General features: G+C 40.1%; 1 protein-coding gene across 7 annotated transcripts in view; it reads left to right on the top strand.

Annotated features, from left to right (window-relative positions):
* The window catches only part of LOC125455026 (serine/threonine-protein kinase VRK1-like), a 120,289-nt gene that overhangs the window by 44,439 nt on the left and 52,992 nt on the right, over nucleotides 1-22,858 (top strand). For all 7 annotated transcript variants that reach the window (XM_048536512.2, XM_048536514.2, XM_048536515.2 and 4 more), the window contains exons 9-10: nucleotides 12,873-12,993; nucleotides 14,962-15,020. In XM_048536512.2, coding sequence (XP_048392469.2) covers nucleotides 12,873-12,993; nucleotides 14,962-15,020 — 180 coding nt within the window. The remainder of the gene's footprint in view (nucleotides 1-12,872; nucleotides 12,994-14,961; nucleotides 15,021-22,858) is intronic.

Here is a 22,858-nt window from a genome sequence, read left to right as displayed (position 1 = left end):
GTGCTGGGTGTACTGCTTTTCCTCATTTATATAAATGATGTGGGTGTGAATATAGGAGGTAGGGGTTTTTAAGTTTGCAGATGACACCAAAATAGGTGGTGTCATGGACAGCCAAGAAGGGACCTTCATCAGATGAGCCATTGGGCCAAGGAGTGGTCGATGGAGTTTAATTTAGATAAATGTGAGGTCCTGCATTTTGGTAAGGCAAACCAGGGTGGGACTTATGAAGTTAATGGTAGGGTCCAGGGGAGTGTTGCTAAACAAAGAGATGGAGGGGTGCAGGTGCATAGTTCTTTGAATGTGGAGTCCCAGGTAGACACGGTGCTGAAGAAGGTGTTTGGCAGCTTGCCTTCATTGGTCAGAGCATTGATCATAGAAGTTGTGATGTCATGGTGCAGTAGTGCAGGACATTAGTGAGGCAGAATACTGCACACAATTCTGGTCTATAGGAAATATGTTGTCAAATTTGAGAGAGTGAAGAAAAGATTTACAACGTTGTTGTTGAGACTAGAGAGTTTGAGTAATGCAGAGAGGCTGAATAGGCTGGGACATTTTATCCTGGAGCGCCAGAGGCTGAGGTATGACCTTCTAAAGGTTTATAGATAGAGTGAATAGCCAAGGTCTTTTTTTCCTAGGGTGAGGGAGTCCAAAACCAGAGGGCATCGGTTTAAGATGAGAGGGGCAAGAAAGGGACCTGCGGAGTAACTTTTCCACTCACAGTGTAGTGCGTGGATGGAATGAATTGCCAGAGGAAGTGGTGAAGGCTGGTACATCTACAACATTTAAAAGGCATCTGGATAGGTATGTCAATAGGAAAGGTTTAGAGGGATATTGACCAAATGCAGGCAAATGGGACAATGTCAGATTGGGATGTCTGGTTGGCGTGGATGAGTTGGACCAAAGGTTTTTTTTTCATGCTCGATGCCTCTATGGCTCAATATTTTGACTACCTTTTAAACCTCGAGAAGCTGAACGTCGATCACTTTCGAAAGCCTTGAAACTACCTTGATTTTCAAGCTAACCAGAGCTTGTTTAGAAGATATTCTAGCCGTCTACAACTGTCAGTAATGCAGTTTTACCATTAAGTAACCTGATGGACTGTGAGAATTCACAAATTCTATATTTTGCTTTTCAGATCATTGGTCAATAAGGGTGTTTTCTTCTTTTGCCCTTTTTGAATTTGCCGTGCAGAATTTTACTGTCTTGTAGTGTGAGGCTGCATTGGGATTAAAAAAGGATATAGTTTTAATTGCAGATCATAGCCTAGATGTTATCTAGCCTTGTCACTTGTTTTGAGAAATTAGATTTATCTTCTAACAGTATTGCTTTGAGTTCAGTTAAGAAACCTAGTGAAATTGTCTTTTATTCTAGGTAGCAGAACAAAACAGGAATAGTTGGCTATTTTAGTTATTGAACCAAAACATTCATACCAATGATGTGACTTTTCGAATAGTGGGTTTTCATTATCAGCACATTCCTCCCATCACAATCCTAACACAGTTGTCAGGCCAGGGATATTTTACCATTGCCATAAACCCACCAGAATATTTTCAAATTATCCTGTTCAAAGATGTTATTGCATAGCTGTGGAGTAGGCAGGACTTGAACCCAGACCCTCCTGGCTTGGAGTTAGAGACTACACTGTGTCACAAGAGTCCTATAGGTGCAACCATCTTTAGCAGCCTTCTAAATAACCTTCCCCCATTATAAAGTCAGATGCAGGACTGATTTAGAGAACGTTTGCATAAAGTTCAGCTACATTTGGGGCACCTGTCAGATAGTGAAGCAGTCCTTGCACAAAGGCAGAGAGATCTGTCCAAGATCCTCAAATGTAGCAAATAACACTCAGACAAGTACTAGGCAATGATGACAAAAGTAACAGAGAGCATGAATATTTATTTTGATATTCAACAGCATTGCCAATGCTGAGATTCCACATCCAGCTTCCTGTGGGTGGGGGGGGGGGTTACTCTTCATCAGACACTAAACTGGACTAGTCACATAGTAACAGTGGCCACTTCAGCAATGAAGATGCAGAACACTCTTCAGCCAGTGACTTTCCTCATCACTTTCCCAAAACTATCGCCAATAAAACTATCACCAATAAGGAATGTAGAACAACTGTATTGGCAAAAGCTGTTTGGAAAATCCCAGACAAAGCTTGTTTTCCATGCTTGCAAGTTGGTCTTCCTCAGCTTCTACCATTGTATCAGTGAGAGGAAATTTTGTGCTTTTGAAAAGTCCAATAGATTTGGGCAGTTCACTGCATAGATTTAATTCTATGTTTCACATTCAGTTTTGGTTAATAACAACCTTTAAAACTTGAATGTTACTGTTATTTTTTGCCAGAATATGAAGTTATTAATCTTTTTGCTCTCCTGCATTCTCTGTTTGCACATTATGTTGAGCAGTAATAAAATTGCTTATGATACAGTTAGAGACTGCAGTTCTGTGACATATTAGTTTACTTGAACTGATTTTCTTTACAATCTACAGAGTTAACAATAAAATGGGGTAAAGCAGGTTAGTATGCTGTCTGCCCGACTGATGAGTGTCTTAATGGTCACTTTCAGTGTGGAGTAAACATGAATGTTCATGTCAGTGTTCTAATACAGTACACCCATTACACAGACAGACTAATTATAGTGTTGCCCATTATTTTCACATATCATTTGAAGCAAACCAGAGGTCAAGCTTGTTCTGCTTGATTTATCATGGAGCAAAATACTTTATTGTTGTCAATATTACAAGCAAATTACCAAAGAGCACAATGAATAACTTTGTTAATTAAAATCCTGCATTGTCAGCTTTTGTATAATTACTGGGAATTATTACTGTATCTGAGTTCTGTTTGAACTTTTAAACATTGTTAGTGTCACTGGAATGGTAGTGTCTAGATTAATGCACAGACGGCTTTGCAGCCGTATTTCTAGTCACTGAAGCATGTAGTCAATATCTAATTTCTGTAGAGATACCAGTGTATTACCAAAATGAGGCATTTTTAAAAGTATTGTCTATTTGCCAACATACAAGTCAGGACCTATTTTATTGGTTTGATTACTAGAGTCTGCAGCACTGCAATGAAAGTCTGGTCTAGCAGAAATAGCTTTATACTAGAGTATTTGGCAGGAGCCATTTTATGGTTCTTCTGGGTTCCATACTGGAGCAAAAAGCTCCTTTTTAATGAAGTGAATCAAATGCATGCTGTATACAATTTACAAGCATGCATTCTTCTGAAATGCTAGCGCTGAGTTGGGGAACTAGGTGTTCAGAGGCTCGTAGCTTCAAACCTAAACATGCTGATAGCCGTAACTATATGGCATTGTTGAGAAGTCTGCCAACCCAATAGCCACGTGAAATTGTGGCATTTATCCTCATCAATCCTGAAGCCAGGGTTAAAACATTGTGAGGTTCAATCTTGTTCATCAAGTCATAAACTGGCAGAGTTGCCCTATACACAGGTGTAGTTCAAAGTAAAACCATTTCATGCATATTTTCTTGACTGCCCACTGTGGATTTATTTCAGCATGCTGCTCAAAGGATATTCTTACCATTGAAGAACCAAAGGGTTTTCTGCTGAATCACCATACATTGTCAGTTTCATCCTATGGGAGTCTGGTTTGTAATCAGTATTTTGCTGATTTTAGATGGTTCAAATCACCCCCACATCCCTGCTTCTGAGATGACTTATTTAGGGAATGTGAAAGCAAGAAGGCAGTAGACTGGTGTTTGACGGCAAAAGAATCTCTGTACTTATTTAATTACAAAAGGTAAATATAAGACAAGAAATACAAGTAAAAGTATTAAACAGTGAAATTAACACTATCAGTTATATGGAGGACAAATAATGCTCATTGCTTATTAAACACCTTGTGTGTGTTCAACTCACGCTCCAAAAAGCTCCGTCTTGCCCAGGGTGACACTGCAGAACAGTGTCCAGCACCAGCTGCACGTACCCTTCCACCACTGACATTGCTATCTGGAAGCAGAGTACCAATCTGGCATCTCCCAGTGCACTGCCCTCTCCCTCCCTGTTGAAGGACAGACTGGTCTAGCAGGGCTCACTGGCAGCCAGCAGTGTACAGCTTCATCAGGAACAAATACAGCACTGAGGTATGAACCAATTGCAGGGCGTGCCTCGGGGCTATTGTCTCACTCTTTTCACATGCATTCACCTGGGGTCTACCAGAATACCTGCAGCACACCTTACCACGGTACAATCCCACAACCAGGCACCTGGCTGTGCTGGGAAGCAGTCCTCACTGAGAGCACACCCATCTTGCCTCATGAGATTCTAGTACCTACTCCATGTAGCCTCCATGTTCATGCCAAACACACAGCATCTGTAGCTGACATATTTCTGAAAATTGTGGGAGTCTTCCGTAGTGTAGGATTCAACAGTAAGTGGGACCCCACACAATTAGTCAAGAGCAGCCTCCTGTACCAGTCCTGGGCATCATCCATTTACAGGTGCCCAGTCAGGGTGACGTTCCACAGGGTCTTATACCTCTGTGCTCCAGGAGATGGTTTGTTGTCAACCCTTTGTGTCGACAAGGGCCAAGCAGTGGGAACAGTGTGTTTTTTGGGTACATGGGCAAAGGAAAAGCTGGGGAGACTTTGGGGACAGGTATACAGTTATAGTCATGTGTGCACAGTTTGAATGAAATGTGCAGGTTGTGGAGTTGGAATGGGCACTTAGAAAGGACAAGGTGATGGTAGGTTTTCAGTAGCATTTTAATGCTGATGTTGAAAGCCGTCATTCCAATTGTGAAGGAAATGGATGGTGAAAATGGACAGGGTAAATTGGAAATGGAAAGGGAGGTGGACTGCATTTCCAGCAGGACACTTGGCCTTTACAGGGGGAACAGCATTGTCCTACCCATATCATGGGAATACAGGCAAGAAGAGTCCTTAGCCTCTGGCAATTCTGCGGCATTGGTCATCTCGATTACATTCCTTACCACTCATCGCTGGGCACCTCCCCCAGATGTATGCTCCTGTGCTGACAGCCAGCTGAACAGTAGACAATGAGGACTAGGGGTGGCGGATGCTAAGGTGTTGGAGTGAGTTAGTGCTATTCACGCCCCTGCTTTGTCATGATGGATTTGGTGACCATAGCAGCCTGCCCACCCACCCACACTGTGCCTCATTAACAGCTAAGCAATGATGCCACAGGCTGCTACGAAGTGTTTAGACCCTGCTCGGTGACAGGGACAGCCATAATATTGCAGAAACACAAGGGTTCATGAAGTGAAAAAGCTATTCACATATCATTGTGTGCAAAACAAATGATTTGCCTGTCACTTTTAACCACCACATCCTGTAGTGCCACTAGCACAGGTTTCTCCTCCTCTCCCTTCTCTGTGATGTTCTGAACTCCTTCCTCTCTGTAGATTGGTTTTCGGGGTGTTGCCTGCTCCATGCTGGAACGCATTGGCCCTGTAGGTTTGATCAGGTTTGACCTCAGGAACGGTTAGGCCTGAACAGGCCAGCCGTACAGAGGGTTAGGAGGAGAGCCGAGGTGGAAATGCTCAGTCACCAACCCACCCCAACAGGCCCCTGAGGGGAGATTGTCAAGGGGCCTTATTCAGCCAGGTGCTTCATGGCACCACTCTATCTCCTTGTGTGGACTGGGCTTGAGGCCTCCTGTCCCACTCTTGCCCCGCCTTCAGGCCTGAGCATCCAATGTGTGGAGTGATTTGTTATTGACTCTTCAGATGCACCCCACCCTGAGGTGGCGGTGGCTGGGCCTTTGTCTCCAGGGCAGTCAATAACCTGACCATACTGACAGATGGGTGGTCACAAGACTGCATTACAGCTGCAGTGTGTGAACAAAGACACGCAGTGCGTCAGTTTGTTTGCTGCAAATTCTTAGCAATGCGGGCAAGCGCGTTCTGTACATGTGCCAGCTGCTGCTGTTGCTCCTCTCTGTCCAAAATCTCTCAGTGCTGAGACCACAGCCTCACCTTTTGCTGGGGTCTCGGCAAGTATCTGATCTCCTGCAGTCCTCTCACTACAACTGGCTGGGCCATTTCTCCCTCAGTCATACACAGAGCTGTCAGTGTCTGCAACTACCTGTGTGCCCTTATGGCATCATTATCCAACAGGGAGTTCTGGATGATAGTGTCTTTGACATGTTCACACTCCCTCTGAGGGAGACAGGCTAGTCCTTTGGAGGATGGTTCTACCTGTAATAAATATGAGGCAGAAGACATTGCAGCCATGGAGTTTGACACATGGTTAATGTTGCATATGCTCACTTGTGTGTCACCCTCTTGTAATGACACAAAAGGGCTGAATGAGTAGGATGCAAGTGGCTGACACAGGTCTTAGGGCTGGTATATATGGGGGGAAAAGTGTTGAGGATTTCCAGGGGAGTGAGAACATAGTGCAGAGGCTATGCACCATTAATATTCTGCGAAAATGGAGGGGGGTGACAAGTGTTAAGTGAGAGAAGGTGTTGCACTATAACAGAGGGGTGGTAGAGCTTAAGCATTATTGGGAGGTAGATGTGGTGGCACAAATAGTGTGAGGCAACAGAGAGCAGAATGTTGCACATACGCTGGCAAAGCAGAGAAGACCATTGACCCACACTGCTTTGTGATCTTCCTTGTACTGATTGTAGTAAAGTCAGCCAGGTAGATCTCAAAGAACATGAGTTCCCTGATAGGGGCTGTTAGTCTAGTCCAGTCAGGGAGCCCTGGTTGACAGATAAGAACAGGAATGTCAGCGGTTCTGTTCACTCTGACAGCTGGCTCTGAGGAAGCTGGATCAGTGTCAAGGAATCTCCACATGTAAATAAAAGAAGACTTACTGATAGGATACTAGCCTCTGTGGAGTTATTTCACTCCTTAACATGGAGATGGCACTGATCTGTCTGACAATTTCTGGCCACTCTGGCAGAGTCTGGTGGCGTGGCTTTCCACTGCTGGGCCTCCAGAAAGAGCAGTCCTCTCAACTGTCCCATTCACAGGGACTTCTCATGGTGCCAACTTCCCCATCTTTGTCTCTCCTTAATCCTTCCACAGCTGAGCCCTACAGCTTCCAGATGGCAGCACCTCTCGGGGTATGCAATGGGCTTTAAAAGATGACCCTGTTGCAAGGGATGCTGGTCTTAGGCAGGATCTCTACTGAACAGCAATTTGTTTTGTGAATGGTGCGCAGCACGATGGGGTGGAATGTTGGTGTGATTCTCACCATGAGGGCTCAAACGGCAATTAATGCGGTGAGGTTGGTAAGATATGGCAAGAAAACTTGCAAGGCCTTACAGTGTGAATTATTCCATATAACATGATGTGACGTACAGTTTTCCAAAACAAATGTTAAGACTCAGCCCTTTGTTTCTCTTTATCACAACAATGTGCTTAGATGTCATTTGATATATCCTCTGGTCTATAGTGAAAACTTTAAAAATAACTCCAGACACTAACTTACCTTTATGACAGACCACCATCGATTGTCCCATTGCGTAAAGTGAAGGAAATGAGAGGGTGTTTGCTCAGTTGCCATCTAAGTTATTAGGAAATGGAGTATGAATGATTATGGCTACTCAAGAATATTTTGCTCCCCAGTTTGAAATAAGTTTCAAATTCACTGTAGGATGAAGCATTCTGGGGGGATTGTGTGTTGGGGTGAGAGAAATGAAGAATGGAGGTGGGAGCTTGGAGCTAATTGAAGCAATATGGCTGCAAAGAGTTCCTTGAATTAAAAGTCAGACAACAACATGCAATCCCAATAGATCACCACGTTGAGTATCTGACGTGAACTCTTAAATATGTATGTTGGCAAGTGATTGAAGGACATGAGATTTTATATTCACAGCCATTGAAGTTTGAGGCAGGTATGCTGCTGTGGCCTACCAAACCTGTGCCTTCCAATTTTATGAATGTGCAACTTAGAATTTACTGGCAAATTCTCAAAATTGTCCGGGCAGAAGGAAAGTCTTTTTTGAAATGATTGTCTCTTGATTCTGAAAGTAAACTCTGGCATATTCTGGACTTTTTCTTAATCTGGATGAACTAATAATAGTAGAGGATGCTTCCAGATTAAATAAAAATAGAAACAGCGCAAGTCAAAAATAGGCCGACCCAGAGCTATGGGGAGAATGAGAGAGAGACAGAAAGCTTTGGGGAGATTAGGTGGGAGAAAGAGCCATGCTGAAAAGGAGGAGAAGGGAGAAAGAAGGTATTTTTATATGTTTTAAATGTATTAACAAGTGAGCACTGAGTACTAAGCAAACTAAGAGATCGGAAAATTTGAAGTCATGGAGATAATGAGCTACTTGCAAATGAGTGTAGTACCCTCAGTTTATGGCTATTTAAGAGCTGCTGTATGGTGAAGACTGTAATGGATGCAATTGTTATGGACACTGAGTCAGTTATTCTATTTAAATCTGTGATTGAGGCCTCAGATATAGTTTCACAGAGGTAGTAAATCCCTGTGTAAAATAGTTCAGCTTTGTGCATATGCAACAGAAGTACCTTAGCTGTGCCATCATACCATGGAAGGTGCATTTTGGGTAATGGCTTTTTGTGTGTAGAAGTATACGTAACTTATTTTGAAGAAATGCTTTTGCTAATTTACGTATGTTTTTTGAGCTGGTTTAAAATTCTGTGACATCTCGGAAACTAAAGCCTTCCTTGTGTACTGAATCTTTAGGTTTAAACAGGTTGATACTTATTCAGAATATTGCTGAATACTTTGAAGTCTGCTTATGTGCAAACCCTAAATATCAACACAAATATAGAACCTAATGTCACAATGTGATAATGTTACTTAATAAAGAAATCAGTGATAATGAAAACATAGTCATAGAGCTGTAGAGCATGGAAACAAACTCTTCGGCCCAATTTGTCCATGCAAACCAGGTGTCCTAAGTTAAGCTCGTCCCATTTTCCAGCAATTGGCCCATATTCCTCTAAACCCTTCCTATTCATATACCCTACCAGATGCCTTATAAATGTTGTAATTGTACCATCCTCTACTGCTTCATCTGGCAGCTCCTTACATATACACACCACCCTCTATGTGCCCCTTAGGTCACTTTTGAATCTTTCCCTCTTCTAACTGTTCAGTACATCATCAATTTTGGTTACCAATTTTGACAAACTTACTAACCATATCTCCTACATTCACATCCACATCATTTATATAAATCACAAAAAGCAGCAGACAGAGCACTGATCCTTATTGCACAATATTGTAAACAGACCTCCAGTCTGAAAAGCAAGCCTCCACCACCTCCCTCTGTCTTCTATCTTCGAGCCAGTTCTGTATCCAAATGGCTAGTTTTCCCTCTTTCATGTGATCTAACCTTGCTAACCAGTTTACCATGAAGAACCTTGTCGAATGCCTCGCTGAACTTCATATAGATCATGTCCACCTCTCAGCCTTCATCAGTCCCTTTCGTTACTTCAAAAATCTCAATCAAGTTAGTGAGACACGATTACTCACACACAAAGCCAAATTAATCTTCAGTCCTTAGCCAAACAAGTTATTTTGTTCAAGCTCCCTCTTGTGAGCTCTCCAACTACTACTATCAATCAACATTAAATTATTTAATTACTATTTGGTAAGGAATATGATTCCTTTAATCAATGATGCTATCCTTCACCATGGTGATGTAGTCTTAAAACTGTTGCTTTCAGGGTTGGCAGTTTTAGTTGACCATCCCCTTCCCTCTCTCTCACTCTCTCCCCAAATCCCAACACCACCACTAACCACCCAGGTCAAACAATTTGTGGGCACCAACGTGCACAACATAATAGAGGTAAAGTTGCCATGTCCTACCAGACCGTAGGGCTGCTCTCCTATTAGAAACAGAAATGACTGGTGATGGTTTAACCTGAGGGTCACAATGCTTTAGGTGATGGGAGATGTTGAGAAGGACTGTAGCCTCAAATAATGTAACCTGTATGTCACTAAGTATTTTTGATCTGTACATCCTTTGCTTGCTGTGATCTGCCTGTACCATTCATAAACAAAGCTTTTCACCATGCGACAATCAGTCAATCATATAGGGCAGATATGTATGCCTTAGAGAAAATGCAGCAAGAGATTTCTGCAATGCAGCAATTGCTCCACAAGGTGAGATTATCTCATTGAACAATGGAGCAAGCTAGAGGGACCTGTTCTTATTTGTTATGTTCTTAATGACTAGGAGATGTAACATCCCTTTTCACAACTCTGAAACTCATCCTATCCATGCTTCTGAAGATAAAGTCATTTTGACAAAATGATGTAATGCCTTGCCCAAACCTCGAACAATAGAAATGATAATCAGCGTCAGTGCATCAAGGTATTACAATTTCTAATCTAGCTCAAACTCCGTAAAACCAAGACTATGCAAATGGACAAAATAATATACCTGGCGATAACAATTCACATCAATGTCAACATAGTGGACTGAAATTTTGGTCCAGCACTGGGACCTCAAAGCCGGGCTGACATTCAAGTCCAGATTTTTAATTGAAAGGTCAAAGAGTGACCAAAGGGAGCTCTCACCATTCAGTTAAGAGTAGCAGGGAGTCCCGCATGCTGCAGGACTGTATAAGAATCTGTCCAGCTGTGAAAGAGCTGTAGCCAGTTTTATTGGTGTATGTGTGTGTGTGAGAGAGAGAGAGAGAGAGAGAGACAGCCTACAGCCGCTTTTAGGTCAGCTGAATAGGTCAAAGCTTGAAAAGTGAACTGGAGCTTGCATTCCTTTTCTACAACCTGGAAGCCACCTGTTTTTTGCTGGTTGTGTTTTGCCTACTGCAGGGCACCTGCTGGCAGCAAACCCCCAGTTGATGCAGGAGAAGGGACTATTAATGCCCTTCAGTGGCCTCAGCACTCAAGACTCTTGGTGGGCAACCAACTCATATCTTACCCAGTGTCTTTAAAAATGGCTCAGTGGCCGGATAAATGCCAGCTAGAGGCAGAACTTTCTGTTCCTTGGTTTCGTGTCTGTACGAAAAGGCACTTCCAATAGTGAAGCATTCCTTCAATACAGTGCTGAAGTGCCACTTTAGATTATGTGTTCTGATCCTCAGAATTGGCCCTTGACCATGCCACATTTGACTCAAATAAAAAGAACTGCCATCCTGCCACAGCCAAACATCTCAAAACAACTCAGTTGGATTTAATTTGTTTACAAGATTAGGTATCATTGGATTGGATCAGGTTATCCTATGACGTTATTTTCCAGTAGTTAAGTAGTTTTTGGAGCTAGATACTGTGCAGTAGTGGCGACGTTTGTGGAGGAGGTTATATGATCACATGCTATTATAAGAAATGAAACTCTCAGAATTGAGATTCAATACTGAGCTGCCATTCTATCCTGCAGACAAAATTAGATATTTTTAGTTTTGCTAAAGACTTGCTATCATCAATTCATAGAATTGGTACGGCACAAAAGGAGAGATTTGGCTCATTGAGTTGGTGATGGCATTAAACTAATTAGCTCTGTGCACGAACAGCCCATCCTTATTATGGATAATACAATCGACAAGATGGCATTATGTTTTGTGATATTCCGCATTTCCGCCCTTCTTTCTACCTCTCCAATATATCCTGTGTCAAATAAGGAAAATACTCCAACCTTATACAGGTCCTATACACTGTTTAATGTTCCCAACAATTAATTCAGAGCAATTAATGCTGCACATTCCAATGCTTTCTCTTTATGTTGGTGTAGTTTATGGTTTCTAGTCTATGATGCAGCATTCATAATGGGAAAAGTAGCATGGTTTCACACTACTCTTAATCAGTGAGATTCAGATGTTAGTGCCTTGGACATTTTTGGAGATCCCACCTGCAGAGCAAGAGTACTCCACATTCAAAGGGGGATTCTAGGACCCTGTGAAGTTGTACTTTTGGATTGCAATAGTTTTAAAAAATGCGCAAATATCAATTCGGTAGTTGTTGAACTAGATGTGGAATAACAGATTTAAATCAAGGGGTTATCATTCCACAAAATAAAAGAAGACCTGTAGCCTGAAAAGTCCTCACAAAATGGAGTTACAATACAGGGTAAATTGGTTGTAATGTAGGAACCATGTTCCATGACTGGCTATTTTATCCATGTCAGATTGTAACAACAGATAATAATCCTCCCAAGGGATTGTGTGTTGAGTGTTAAGGTACAGAAGCCGGCTTTGGTGTATCCTAGTAGATTAAGAGTTAGGATAAAGTTCTCCAACATTTATGCTATATAAAATTGCATTTTCAATAAACATCAATTGGTAGATTTAATACAATCAAATGAGTAATTCCTGTGCTCGACAGTTTAATTAATAAACAATTTATTTATTTGAAAGATGTACTGAAAAACCGAACAAATCACCTTAAGTATTATTTTTTGTCATTTCTATTCTACACTAGATGGCAGTTTTGCCATTGCCTCAAACTTTCAGCATTTGTATAGTAAAGGAAAGGCCATCACTGTTTAGTCTGTGAGCGGGGTCTCTGTACGGGTGATTCAGATCCTGTGGACTTCCTGCAACATATGTTAGTAATTTAGAAGCAGACATTTATTTCTTTGTTTTACTGCTGGCTCTTTGAGCAAGTGTTGGTGCTGGATTATGAGCTGTCTGGATCATGTCAGAGGCCACTGGGATCAAGTTCATGTGACAGGCCAGACTAAGGAAGGATGAGGTTAAGGGAGGTAAGGAAACTGACCCCTGCTTTTACTGCACAAGTCACAGCCTGTCTATGAACCACAGCCAAAAACCTGGGCGTTCCAACTCCAATACAGCTGAACAAACAAGACACTTGCCTGCTTGAATTTTACACATTTCATCAACAGGAGTTAAATGAAAGCTTTCTCTATTTTTGCCTAGAGTGACTTTTAATCCTTCATTCTTAATTCCCTTTCCTTAATCACGTTCCCTTAGCCCCATCCAGACGAGGTGACCTGGAAATCCTTGGCTACTGCATGCTACAGTGGCTGTGTGGCAAGCTGCCCTGGGAGCAGAACGTGAAGGATCCTGTAGCAGTTCAAGAAGCTAAAGTCAAGTATGAGTTTTGTAATAACTGTCTCAAGGTTTACTGTAATGGATTCAAAAACAAAACTTGAAAGCTCATCTGTGACTTTAGACAATCCCTTTTCACCTCCAGGCAATCCAAGTATTATTTTCACTTGCAATAATAATTACTTCCATTGTCATTATAAATACTGTAGTAATTTCAAAGTATTTAGTGTTTTTGACAAAGTTACCTGCAAATTCTGTTCCATTAATGTGCACTTAGATATATACACTTTTGAGTGACATTATTTAGAGCACTGAAACAGTATGTAAGTTCTTGACACCGTCAATTTCAGGAACACTGTAGTTTCTTTACATTCAAATAGAAGAACTAAATTAAAGATGATGTTTATTTAAGATATGAAGAAATTAGATGATTTATTCTATGTTCCTTAAATTTGTTATTTAAAGTTGAAAGTGTTTCAAAACCTTTCCACCATTATATTTAAGTTGTTTCGGAAAGTGTGAATAAGTCTGAAATAAGAAAGAAAACAGAAGCAGGTACTTGAGCCTTAATTAGTAGAACAGAATCCTAAAAACAAAAAATCTTGAAAAATTGTCGTAGATAGCATAAGAATTTCAAAGTACTTGGTAGTTGACAGTGGTCGCCAAGATACCTTTAAAGGAGACATTAGCCAGTAGAATTTGGAAAATCGAAAGCAGCTCTTAGAGACTAGCTGCACTCAGAAGGAAGTAAATGAAGATGAAAGCGGGAGGAATAATGTTTTTGAAAACTGGGGAAAGTTTTTATTTAAATAATGTCACAAACAGGTGCGGAGAATAATCATGAAAGCTAATAGAATACTGGCCTGTATATCTAGAGGACTGGAGTATAAGGATGCAGAATTTATGCTACAATTATCCAAAACCCTGGATGGACTTTACTTGCAGCGCTGTGAGCAGATCTGGACCACCACCACACTTTAGGAAGGACATTTTGGCTTTGGAGGGAGTACAATGTAGATTTATACAACGATGCCTAGACTTTAGATGTTAAGTTATTAGGAGAGATTATACTAGTTAGGTTTGTTTTCTCTAGAGTTTAGGAGGTTCTCTGATTGAAGTCCTCAAGATATTAACAGGAAACGACAGGATAGATAAATTATTTCCATTGCTTGGGGATTCTAGAACTAGGAGGCATAGTCTCAGAATTAGGGCCAGATGTTAGAAAGCATTTCCACATGCAAAAGGTTGGTAGGGGTTTGAAATTTTCTCTTCCATCAAACATCAGTAGATGCTGCATCAGGTGTTAGTTTTAAATCTCAGAAAAAATTTGTTCAAACATTTGAGGGATTTTTGCCAAAGGCTGCTTGCAAGGAGTTAGGCCAGAGATATGCCATGATGTCGTAGAATGTTGTAACAGGCTCAAGGGTCCTTTTCCTGTGTTCCCTTGTTCTTATTTGTCCTTTAGATCACTAAAAATGGAAAATAACTCAAAACTCACTAGATGAAGAATTAAATCTGGTAACCCGTGCACGTATCATAGTTAGCATGTATAAACTCCATATCCAAAGTCTTAAAATTGCATTGTGATGTAATTTTTGTGTGTAAAAATTTATTGTTTAATTAGAAGTTATCAAATCTAGAGAGAGATTTTTAAAATATGGATAATAATACATATTATGTGTGATATCCTAAGTCTCTCCAAGCCCAGCATTAATGCAGATAATTACAATGACTAGGTTTGCGGTAAAACATTTTAACATGAAATAGCAAGAAAAGCTTAATTTCATGTTTTTGAAATGAAAATTAATATGCTTCAGCCTTTATGACATTTTTTCTATAATCCGTAATGAAATATTAAATACACTGAAAGACTTATGATAATTAGAGTTGAATTTAAAATATTCAACTTTTACATGTTTTCTTGATGTTCTGAGATTTTATAGCTAACAACCTTTTAATGTCAGAAAGTTTACTGTGACTTACTATAATGCATTTGCTATTCTTCTTTCAGATTTATGAAAAACCTTACTACCTCTGTGCGTCAGTGTTTCCCCTCTGGATCTGAAAGCAGTAAGTGCATCAATGTACAAACACACTAGTGTATTTCTAGTACTGTGCAATGACATTCTTCAGTAGTCTGCTTCAATTTGAATGGGAGTTCCTTTTAGGATGTCCAATAAAATGATTATATCATCCTTTGCTGAGCATGAAAAAATTTCACTGTCCTCCATTTATACCCATTATTAGATAAATTATATCATCTATTTTTGGGGAAAAAAGCATAATTAGCATTTAAAATGCAACTCTATTGATTTGTTTAAGTAGATACCCTAATTAGATTTTAGATTAAAAATGATGACTTGAATGACTGAGGAAAATAAACAATGTTATTTCCCTTTCCATTTCTGTTGATCCTTGAGATTTGTATGGCAGAGAACTCTTTCTCTAAAACCATTGGTAGTATTCATGCTATTTTCCAAAATAATGTAATGTCTTTTACCTCCACCTGTAAAGTAACAAAGCCTCAGTTTAATGTCATATCCAAAAGGTGCTGCATCCATAAGTGTAGGTCTAAACCAGTACTGAATTTGGGCTTTCAGCCTAGTTAACACAGTCTAGCTTGTGCTATGGAACTTCAACTCAATCTTTTAAACTCGTAAATGAACGCAGCCACTGAACTTAGGCTGACACCTCGGAGAAAGAAGAACTCTTACCCAGAATTCTTGTTCAGAATAGTTCACAAATGAAAAAAAATGACAAATAATAGACTGGCGCTGATGTGCCACAAAAAAGTCTTGCTCTGAATCAGTAGACTCCTGTAGCTCTAAGTGAGTTATGCAGACCTACATGAATTCATTGGGTGAGCTATTCCAAGCTTTCAGTCTTCTCAGTTGTTGTTTTGCATATCAAATAATGTATGTTCTTCATTCACCATTTATCAAGAACAAAAAAATTTGGTGCTTAGCATTTGGAAAGGAAATTTAATGACATCATCATTACCTGTGCTGACGCATGTTCTGATACTGCTGTCCCTCATTCAGGCAACTTTTCATTCCAAGTTTGTTAAATATGAGTCTGGCCCTTTTGCAGCTTCGGAAATTCACACCCACCGCACATCTGACTTTGCTTGGGATTCTTGATTTCACATGCAAGGGCAATGTGCAGTTTACAAGCCACAATACAGTGTGCTAGGAGTGAGAGTACCGAGGTGGGTTGGTTAAAAGGCCCATCATCATTATCACCAACAACAGTCTAGCTGCCAGCATTGTTCTTGTGGCTTCTGAACTTTTGAATCTATGAATAAACAATTTAGGAGAAGTAGATTATTTGGCCTTGTTGGGCCTGCTCCACCATTCAGTAAGATTGTGGCTTATCTGATTGTGGCCTCTGATTACATATGAGCAGGTAATGGCCTAGTAGTATTATTACTGTACTATTAATCCACAGACCCAGGTAATGTTCTGGGGATCTGAATTTGATTCCTGCCATGGCAGATAGTGGAATTTGAATTCAATAAAAATCTGGAATTAAGAGTCTAATAATGACCATAATTGTCAGGAAAATCCTATCGGTTTTACTAATGTCCTCTATAGAAGGAAACTTCCAACTGTGTGACTACAGAACCACAGCAATATAGTTGCCTCTTAATTGACCTCTGGGATGGGCAGTAAATGCTTTCCCAGCTAATGAGTCCCTCATGCTGTGAATGAACTTTCAAAAAAAGACATTCCTGCGTACTATCAATAAGCATCAATTCCTTTGTTAGTCAAGAATCTACCTACCTCTGCTGTAAAATTATTCAATGACTCCTAACTTGTAGTGATATCTGGGCAAGTTAGTTCAAAAGATTTACAAACTGGAAGAAAAATAACTTTCATTTCCATTTGAAATGGGAGGCCCCTTATTTTTAAATTTTGTTGTCACATCCAAACTCCTGCACTGTGGTTAAAGTTTAAAGACTATCAATTGCCATTGGCCTTTATACCTGCTGTACCATTTTTTGCCATACACCATCTTCCCTGGCCTCTCATACCCCATCTGGCCCCAGTCATTCCCAAGATCCCTTTTTGCTTCTATGGCACTCAGTACTGACTCGTAACCCCACCCACCATCCTTTACCCTTCCTTTTGCATGTTGACTGATCTATTATCCAACATTGGCATGGCTGTGCTCATTGGAGGAAAGAAAAGTGTTGCAATTCTTAAATTTCTGTGCAGAAGACTACACTATAAGAAAAGCACACTCATGCATAAATATGCATCTTGACACTTCTTAATAGGCTGACACCTGTTGGCACTTCTTGCTAAGCTGGACAGTTCCAGGAGATTTATGTATATTTTGCACAAATTCATCTCCACAGTTCACAGTTCCAAAGGGCACCTGATTTCTCCAGCCCTCTTCCGTCCCTAACCTCCAGGCTTTTGACACCGTCCCTAAGGTATGATACGAAGGAGAGATTGAACCCCTTCTGAATAACCAAAACACCCAGAGAGGCTTGCCTTGGTTTATAATCTGTTAAAAGAATTGTGAAAAGTGATATAACCTGCCTCTTACTCCCCCCTTCCAAAATCTGTTATAAAGGGGAAGTTAAATGAAGTGAACTCCTGACAGTCACTCAGTTACTTGTTGATTACAATTTACTTACCTAACTCTAACAGTGAACAAATTAATGAAACTACTAATAAACCCAGTGATTTCTCCTTAACCACTAACTATTCTCAAATAAAACAAAACTCTGATGGTACACTGTTCCAATAAATACAGGTCTCACTTATATAAACTAAGATTAAAAAAAAAATCTTGATCTCTCAAAATTGCAGCCAGGATACATCTTCTGGAATTCTCCACACCCTCGGAGCTGATCTCAGTCAGGAACACCTTTCTCCATCAACTTCTTGTGTCAGGAATATTAGCTGAGAGTGCTACTACACCTTTAGTTAGATGATAGCTATTCTGAGGACTTAGCGATTCTGTGAAAGCTGATGGGTTGTTAACTCTAGAACTTGGCAGTTGCTCTCACACCAGTTCTCAAATATTCTCTTCTTTTATACCCTTGATGACAGATCAATTTCTTTTAATGGGATTGGTCCTAGGCTGTCAACACCATCAGATTTAAATTTAATTGTTTTTTTTAGTCTCTAAGTTTCTGGTTTAAATTAATTGGTTGATATTAGAACTGATTGCCTGAACAAACTACTACCTGGTTACTAATCACACAGCCTACTGTTTCAATTTCAGGAACTCTTTGTACAGCTGTACTTTTAAAAAAAAATTTCTAAGCCTAGAAAAAGCACATCATCTTTTAAAGGGACCATGTACTCTTTTCCGCCTATCATTTTACAATCATCAAATTCTAACTTCATGCCTTCCAATCCACAAATACTCTACCCAACTTCACAACACCTCCCACCTTAATAAAAATAAATGATTCACCATGAAGAAAATATGTTTTTCTTCCTCTAAATCTTAATGCCATTATTGCTAGATCCACAGGTCATTAATTTAGAATTACACCTTTCATATGGATTCTATATACATATATAACATTGAATACTACCATTTCCATCTGATGTACACATTTTTCTTTTAAACCCACACATCCGCAATAATATTTTCATGACTTGCAACATGTATAATCTATAAAATAAATATCTGTAGCAGAAGACTCCAATGAAATAGTCTCATGTACTTGTCTTTAAATCTTTCCAAAAATGTCAATGGGTTGTGATCAGTGTACACAACTGTCTCTGATACCTTGTCCGCAACATAAACATTAAAATGTTGTAAGGCCAGTATCAAGCTCAACAACTCTTTTTCAATTCTCGAGTATTATTTCTGGTGAATATTGAATTTCTTTGAACAATACTTAATTGGCCTTTCAATTCTACAGTCATCTTCCTGTAACAACACAGCTCCAACCCTATTTCGTGTGTGTTGATAGTGACTTTAAAGGACTTCAAGAAATTTGGTGTGGGTAAACCTGGTGTGGCGGTTAACACTACGTTAAAACTATCAAATGCTTCCTGGCATTGTTCTGTCCACCGGAATTTCATGTTCTTCTTTAACAAATCTGTCAACGGTGCCACCTCGCTACTAAAGCATAAATTTCCTGTAGAAACTACTCAGTCCCAAAAATCACAGCACTTCATTCTTTGAGGAGTGTCTTAGAAATTCCTCAATGGCCTTTGTCTTCACATTCCTTGGTGTCATCCGTCCACATCTGATGTTGTGTCCTTAGAACATCATTTCTGCCTTTGCGAGTTCTGTCATTGCCAAATTTATGACCACCTGGTCTGTTAAAAAGTTCTGCCAAATGCACCATGTGATCTTTCCATGAATAGCTAAAGATTACTAAGTCATCTATGTATATGACACAATTAGTCAATCCTGCCACAAATCTGTTCATAAGTCTTTGAAATGTGGCTTGTGCATTCTTCATTCCAAAGGGGTTACAAATGCAGAAACTTCTTTCACTCCCTCTGACAAAGCTACTTGCCGATAACTGCGAAGTAGGTCTAACTTTGTGATGTAAGTGGCTTGCCCTACTTTTTTTACACGGTCTTCCAGTCTTGGAATTGGGTATGAGTCAGATTTGGTCATGGCATTGACCTTCCAATAATCTATGCAGAACCATTGCATGCTGTCAGGTTTGGGGACCAACATGTCAGGCAAACTTCAGTTGCTTTGACTTGGTTCCATGCTATCTTCTTGGTGCATCTCTTCCTTCCGTTCCTGTGCTGCTTTGAGAGGATTAAGCCTGTAGGGGTATTCCTTTATTGGAACAGCATTTCTTACGTCCACCTCATGTGCTATAGTATTAGTCCTACACGTTCTATTTCTACATCTGTCCTCATTGTACTGCAACGAGCCTTTCAATTCAGTTCTGTGTTCCTGAGACAGATAGCTTACTATCCTATTCCATTTTAAGGACTTCCTCATTATTCAGTTTATTCAGAAGCACATCAAAATACAAATTGTCTGGATTTGATTCCTCACTCTGAGTGCCAATAACTAATACCTGCCTGTTCAGTTCCCATTTTTTGTTATAGCAAGGTTTCAGCATGTTCATATGACATACCTGATAATTGTTTTTTTCCTATGTGGCATCTTGACCAGATAATTCACCTGACTTAACTTCTTTTTAATCTGGTAGGGATCACAAAACGCTTCTTTGGAAGAATCTCCTACCAGTGGTAAAAGCACCAGTACTTTATGAATTTTTGATTTCTTATCAGTTTCTTGCTTCATTATATGCTGTGCAAACTTCAGATGTTGTCTAGCTAATTCACCTATGCTGTTTAATCTTTCTCTCACCTCAGTTACCTAGTCCAGCTATGGGATCTCTGACTTTGGACCTATCAACTTTTCTTTAATTAATTTTAACAGCCCTCTTACTTCGTGGCCAAATATCAATTTAAATGCACTAAACTGAGTTGATTTATTTGAGGCATCACTAATGGCAAACAATATAAATGGGATTCCTTTATCCCAATCATTTGGGTAATCTTGGCAATAAGTCCTCAGCATTGTCCTTAGGGTCTGATGCCAACTTTCCAATGCTCCCTGGGATTCAAGATGGTACGCACTTGATTTAAAGTGTTGGATGCTTAAACTATCCACGACCTTCTTAAACAACTTGGCAATAAAATGGGATCCTTAGTCTGACTGAATCTTCCTTGGTAGTCCATACTGGGTAAAGGAAGAAGCAAATCTTCTACAACCTTTTTTGCCTTGACATTCCATAATGGAATTGTCTCCGGAAACCTGGTAGACATATCCATTATGGTGAGCAAATATGGGTTGTCTTTTTTGGTTTTAGAAAGGGGACCTGGACAATTAATGATAACCCATGTAAAAGGCCCTTCAAATTTGGGAATTGGAATCTAAGGTGCTGGTTTTATTACCCTCTGTGGCTGTTCTACCATTTGACATGTATAACAGGTACGGCAAAATTCAACTACATTTTTATGTAATCCAGACCAATAGAAATGTTTTGGTATCTTAGCCTGAGTCTTCCTCACTCCTAGATGACCTCCAACAGGTAATTTGTGTACTACTCTCAATACTTCCTGTCTGTATGCTACAGGCAGCACAATCTGGGGTAAACCCCTGCCCACGTCCCCTCTGCTGAGGTCTCCATTTCTGTCTTAAGATTTTATCCTTAAAGTAATAGCATTCTGGAATACATTCTGACTCCTTTTCTGAGTAGGCTTTATGATATAAATCTTTTATCGTCTCACCTTTTTGTTATAAATCCAGAACTCTTTCAGAACTAAGCACCTCTGTCTGATCCTCTACCTGCTGAGGTTTTCCTTTACCATTTCGTGAAACTGGATGTCAGCTAATCGGACTTCAAATCTTTTGTCTTTCTCTTTGGTTTTCCCTTCTTGCTTTAACCAATAACTGTGGGATCTTGCCACATAGTCTGGGAAAATTCTAGGATATTTTTCTTTTAACTCCTCAGTTCCCTGATTTTCTTTCAGCTTCTCCACTACAAGGGGCATCAATCCCACCTTTGATCTGGCCAGGTCATTGCCAGGAACAAACTGTAATCCTGGAATAAAGACTCTTATAATCACTCCCACTGTCGCTTCCCCAGTCTTGATTGGACTTGCTTGCCTTATCTTACACAGGGGAATGGTAAATCTCCTTCATTTATTCCACCAGCTATCACCCTCTCGAGCAACATTTCAGAAGGGGTGCAAATACTTTCATCTCTTACTATTATAGACTGACCAGCTGCTGTATCTCTCAATGTTTTAACTCCTTTACCTTCTCCCCCATTCTACCTGAGTAAACCTTACCCATACAGGTGAAGTCTTTGAAGAGATCGGGCACTATTTCACTTCCCAGCCCATGAATGGGCTGTGCACTGTCCTGCAGCTCCTTGACTTCTCTTGTGATTTCCTTCGCTGCCTCAATTAATTCCACATCCTTCTTCCCAGTGCCTTTCTTAAACCACCAGCACTGTGACTTTGTGTGTCTACTTTGCTGCAGTGAAAACACCTGAGACCTTGCACCACTTTTTCACCCTCTTGAATTTCTTTTTTCACGTGGTAAGCAGTGAGATCTATTTTTTTGTTTTTCATTGGAGGATCCCCCTTTTTCCCAACTTCTATTCCTCATTGAATGAAATTTCTGTCAGAAGCTAGATTTCAATTTATGCACTAATGTGTATTCATCTACCTCTCGGCAGCTCTTCTTATCATTTCTAGAAGTGAGTTTTCAAACTCCACCAGCAAAATAATCTCTCTAGGATCCTCATATGTCGTTTCTACCTTTAATGCTCTCATCCATCTATCAAAGTTGCTCTGTTTAATTCAGTCAAACTCAATATAAGTCTGACCTGGTTCCTTTTTCACATTTCTGAACCACTGTCTGTATGCTTCTGGTACCAAGTCGTAAGCCTGTTTTACTCCCTCCTTAGTCTCTGATATTTCCTCTGACAGCACTGCAAACACCTCACTAGCCCTGCCTACCAACTTGGTCTGAATTAACATTATCCACACAATCTCTGGCCAATTCATCTGTTTAGCCAGTTTCTCAAAGGAAATGAAAAAGGCTTCTACATCTTTTTCATCGAATTTTGGTAAGGTTTTGACTTACTTGTATATGTCTCTAGCAGGTCTTTGGCTACAATGGGTGTGCTCATCATCACTCTCCTCCTCACTAAGCCTATCTTCGAACTTCATCTCCATCCTTTTGACTTGACTTTTCTGTGTAATTTGCAACGTCTGAATTTCAAATTCTCTCTCTTTCTTCCATTCTTCTCTCTCATTCTTTTTGTCTTTCCTCTGCTTGTAACTGTAATTCAAACCATCTCAGTTCCCTTTCTTCGGTCTTTTTCCTTTCTAACTTCAATTGTCTAATTTTTAGCTTCATTTTTTCTAACTCCAATGCACTTGCCT

Source organism: Stegostoma tigrinum, chromosome 9, assembly GCF_030684315.1.
Source record: "Stegostoma tigrinum isolate sSteTig4 chromosome 9, sSteTig4.hap1, whole genome shotgun sequence".
In the NCBI taxonomy this organism is placed as follows: Eukaryota; Metazoa; Chordata; class Chondrichthyes; order Orectolobiformes; family Stegostomatidae; genus Stegostoma; species Stegostoma tigrinum.
Note: the sequence above shows the minus strand (reverse complement) of the source record. Positions and strands in the feature narration are given on the sequence as shown.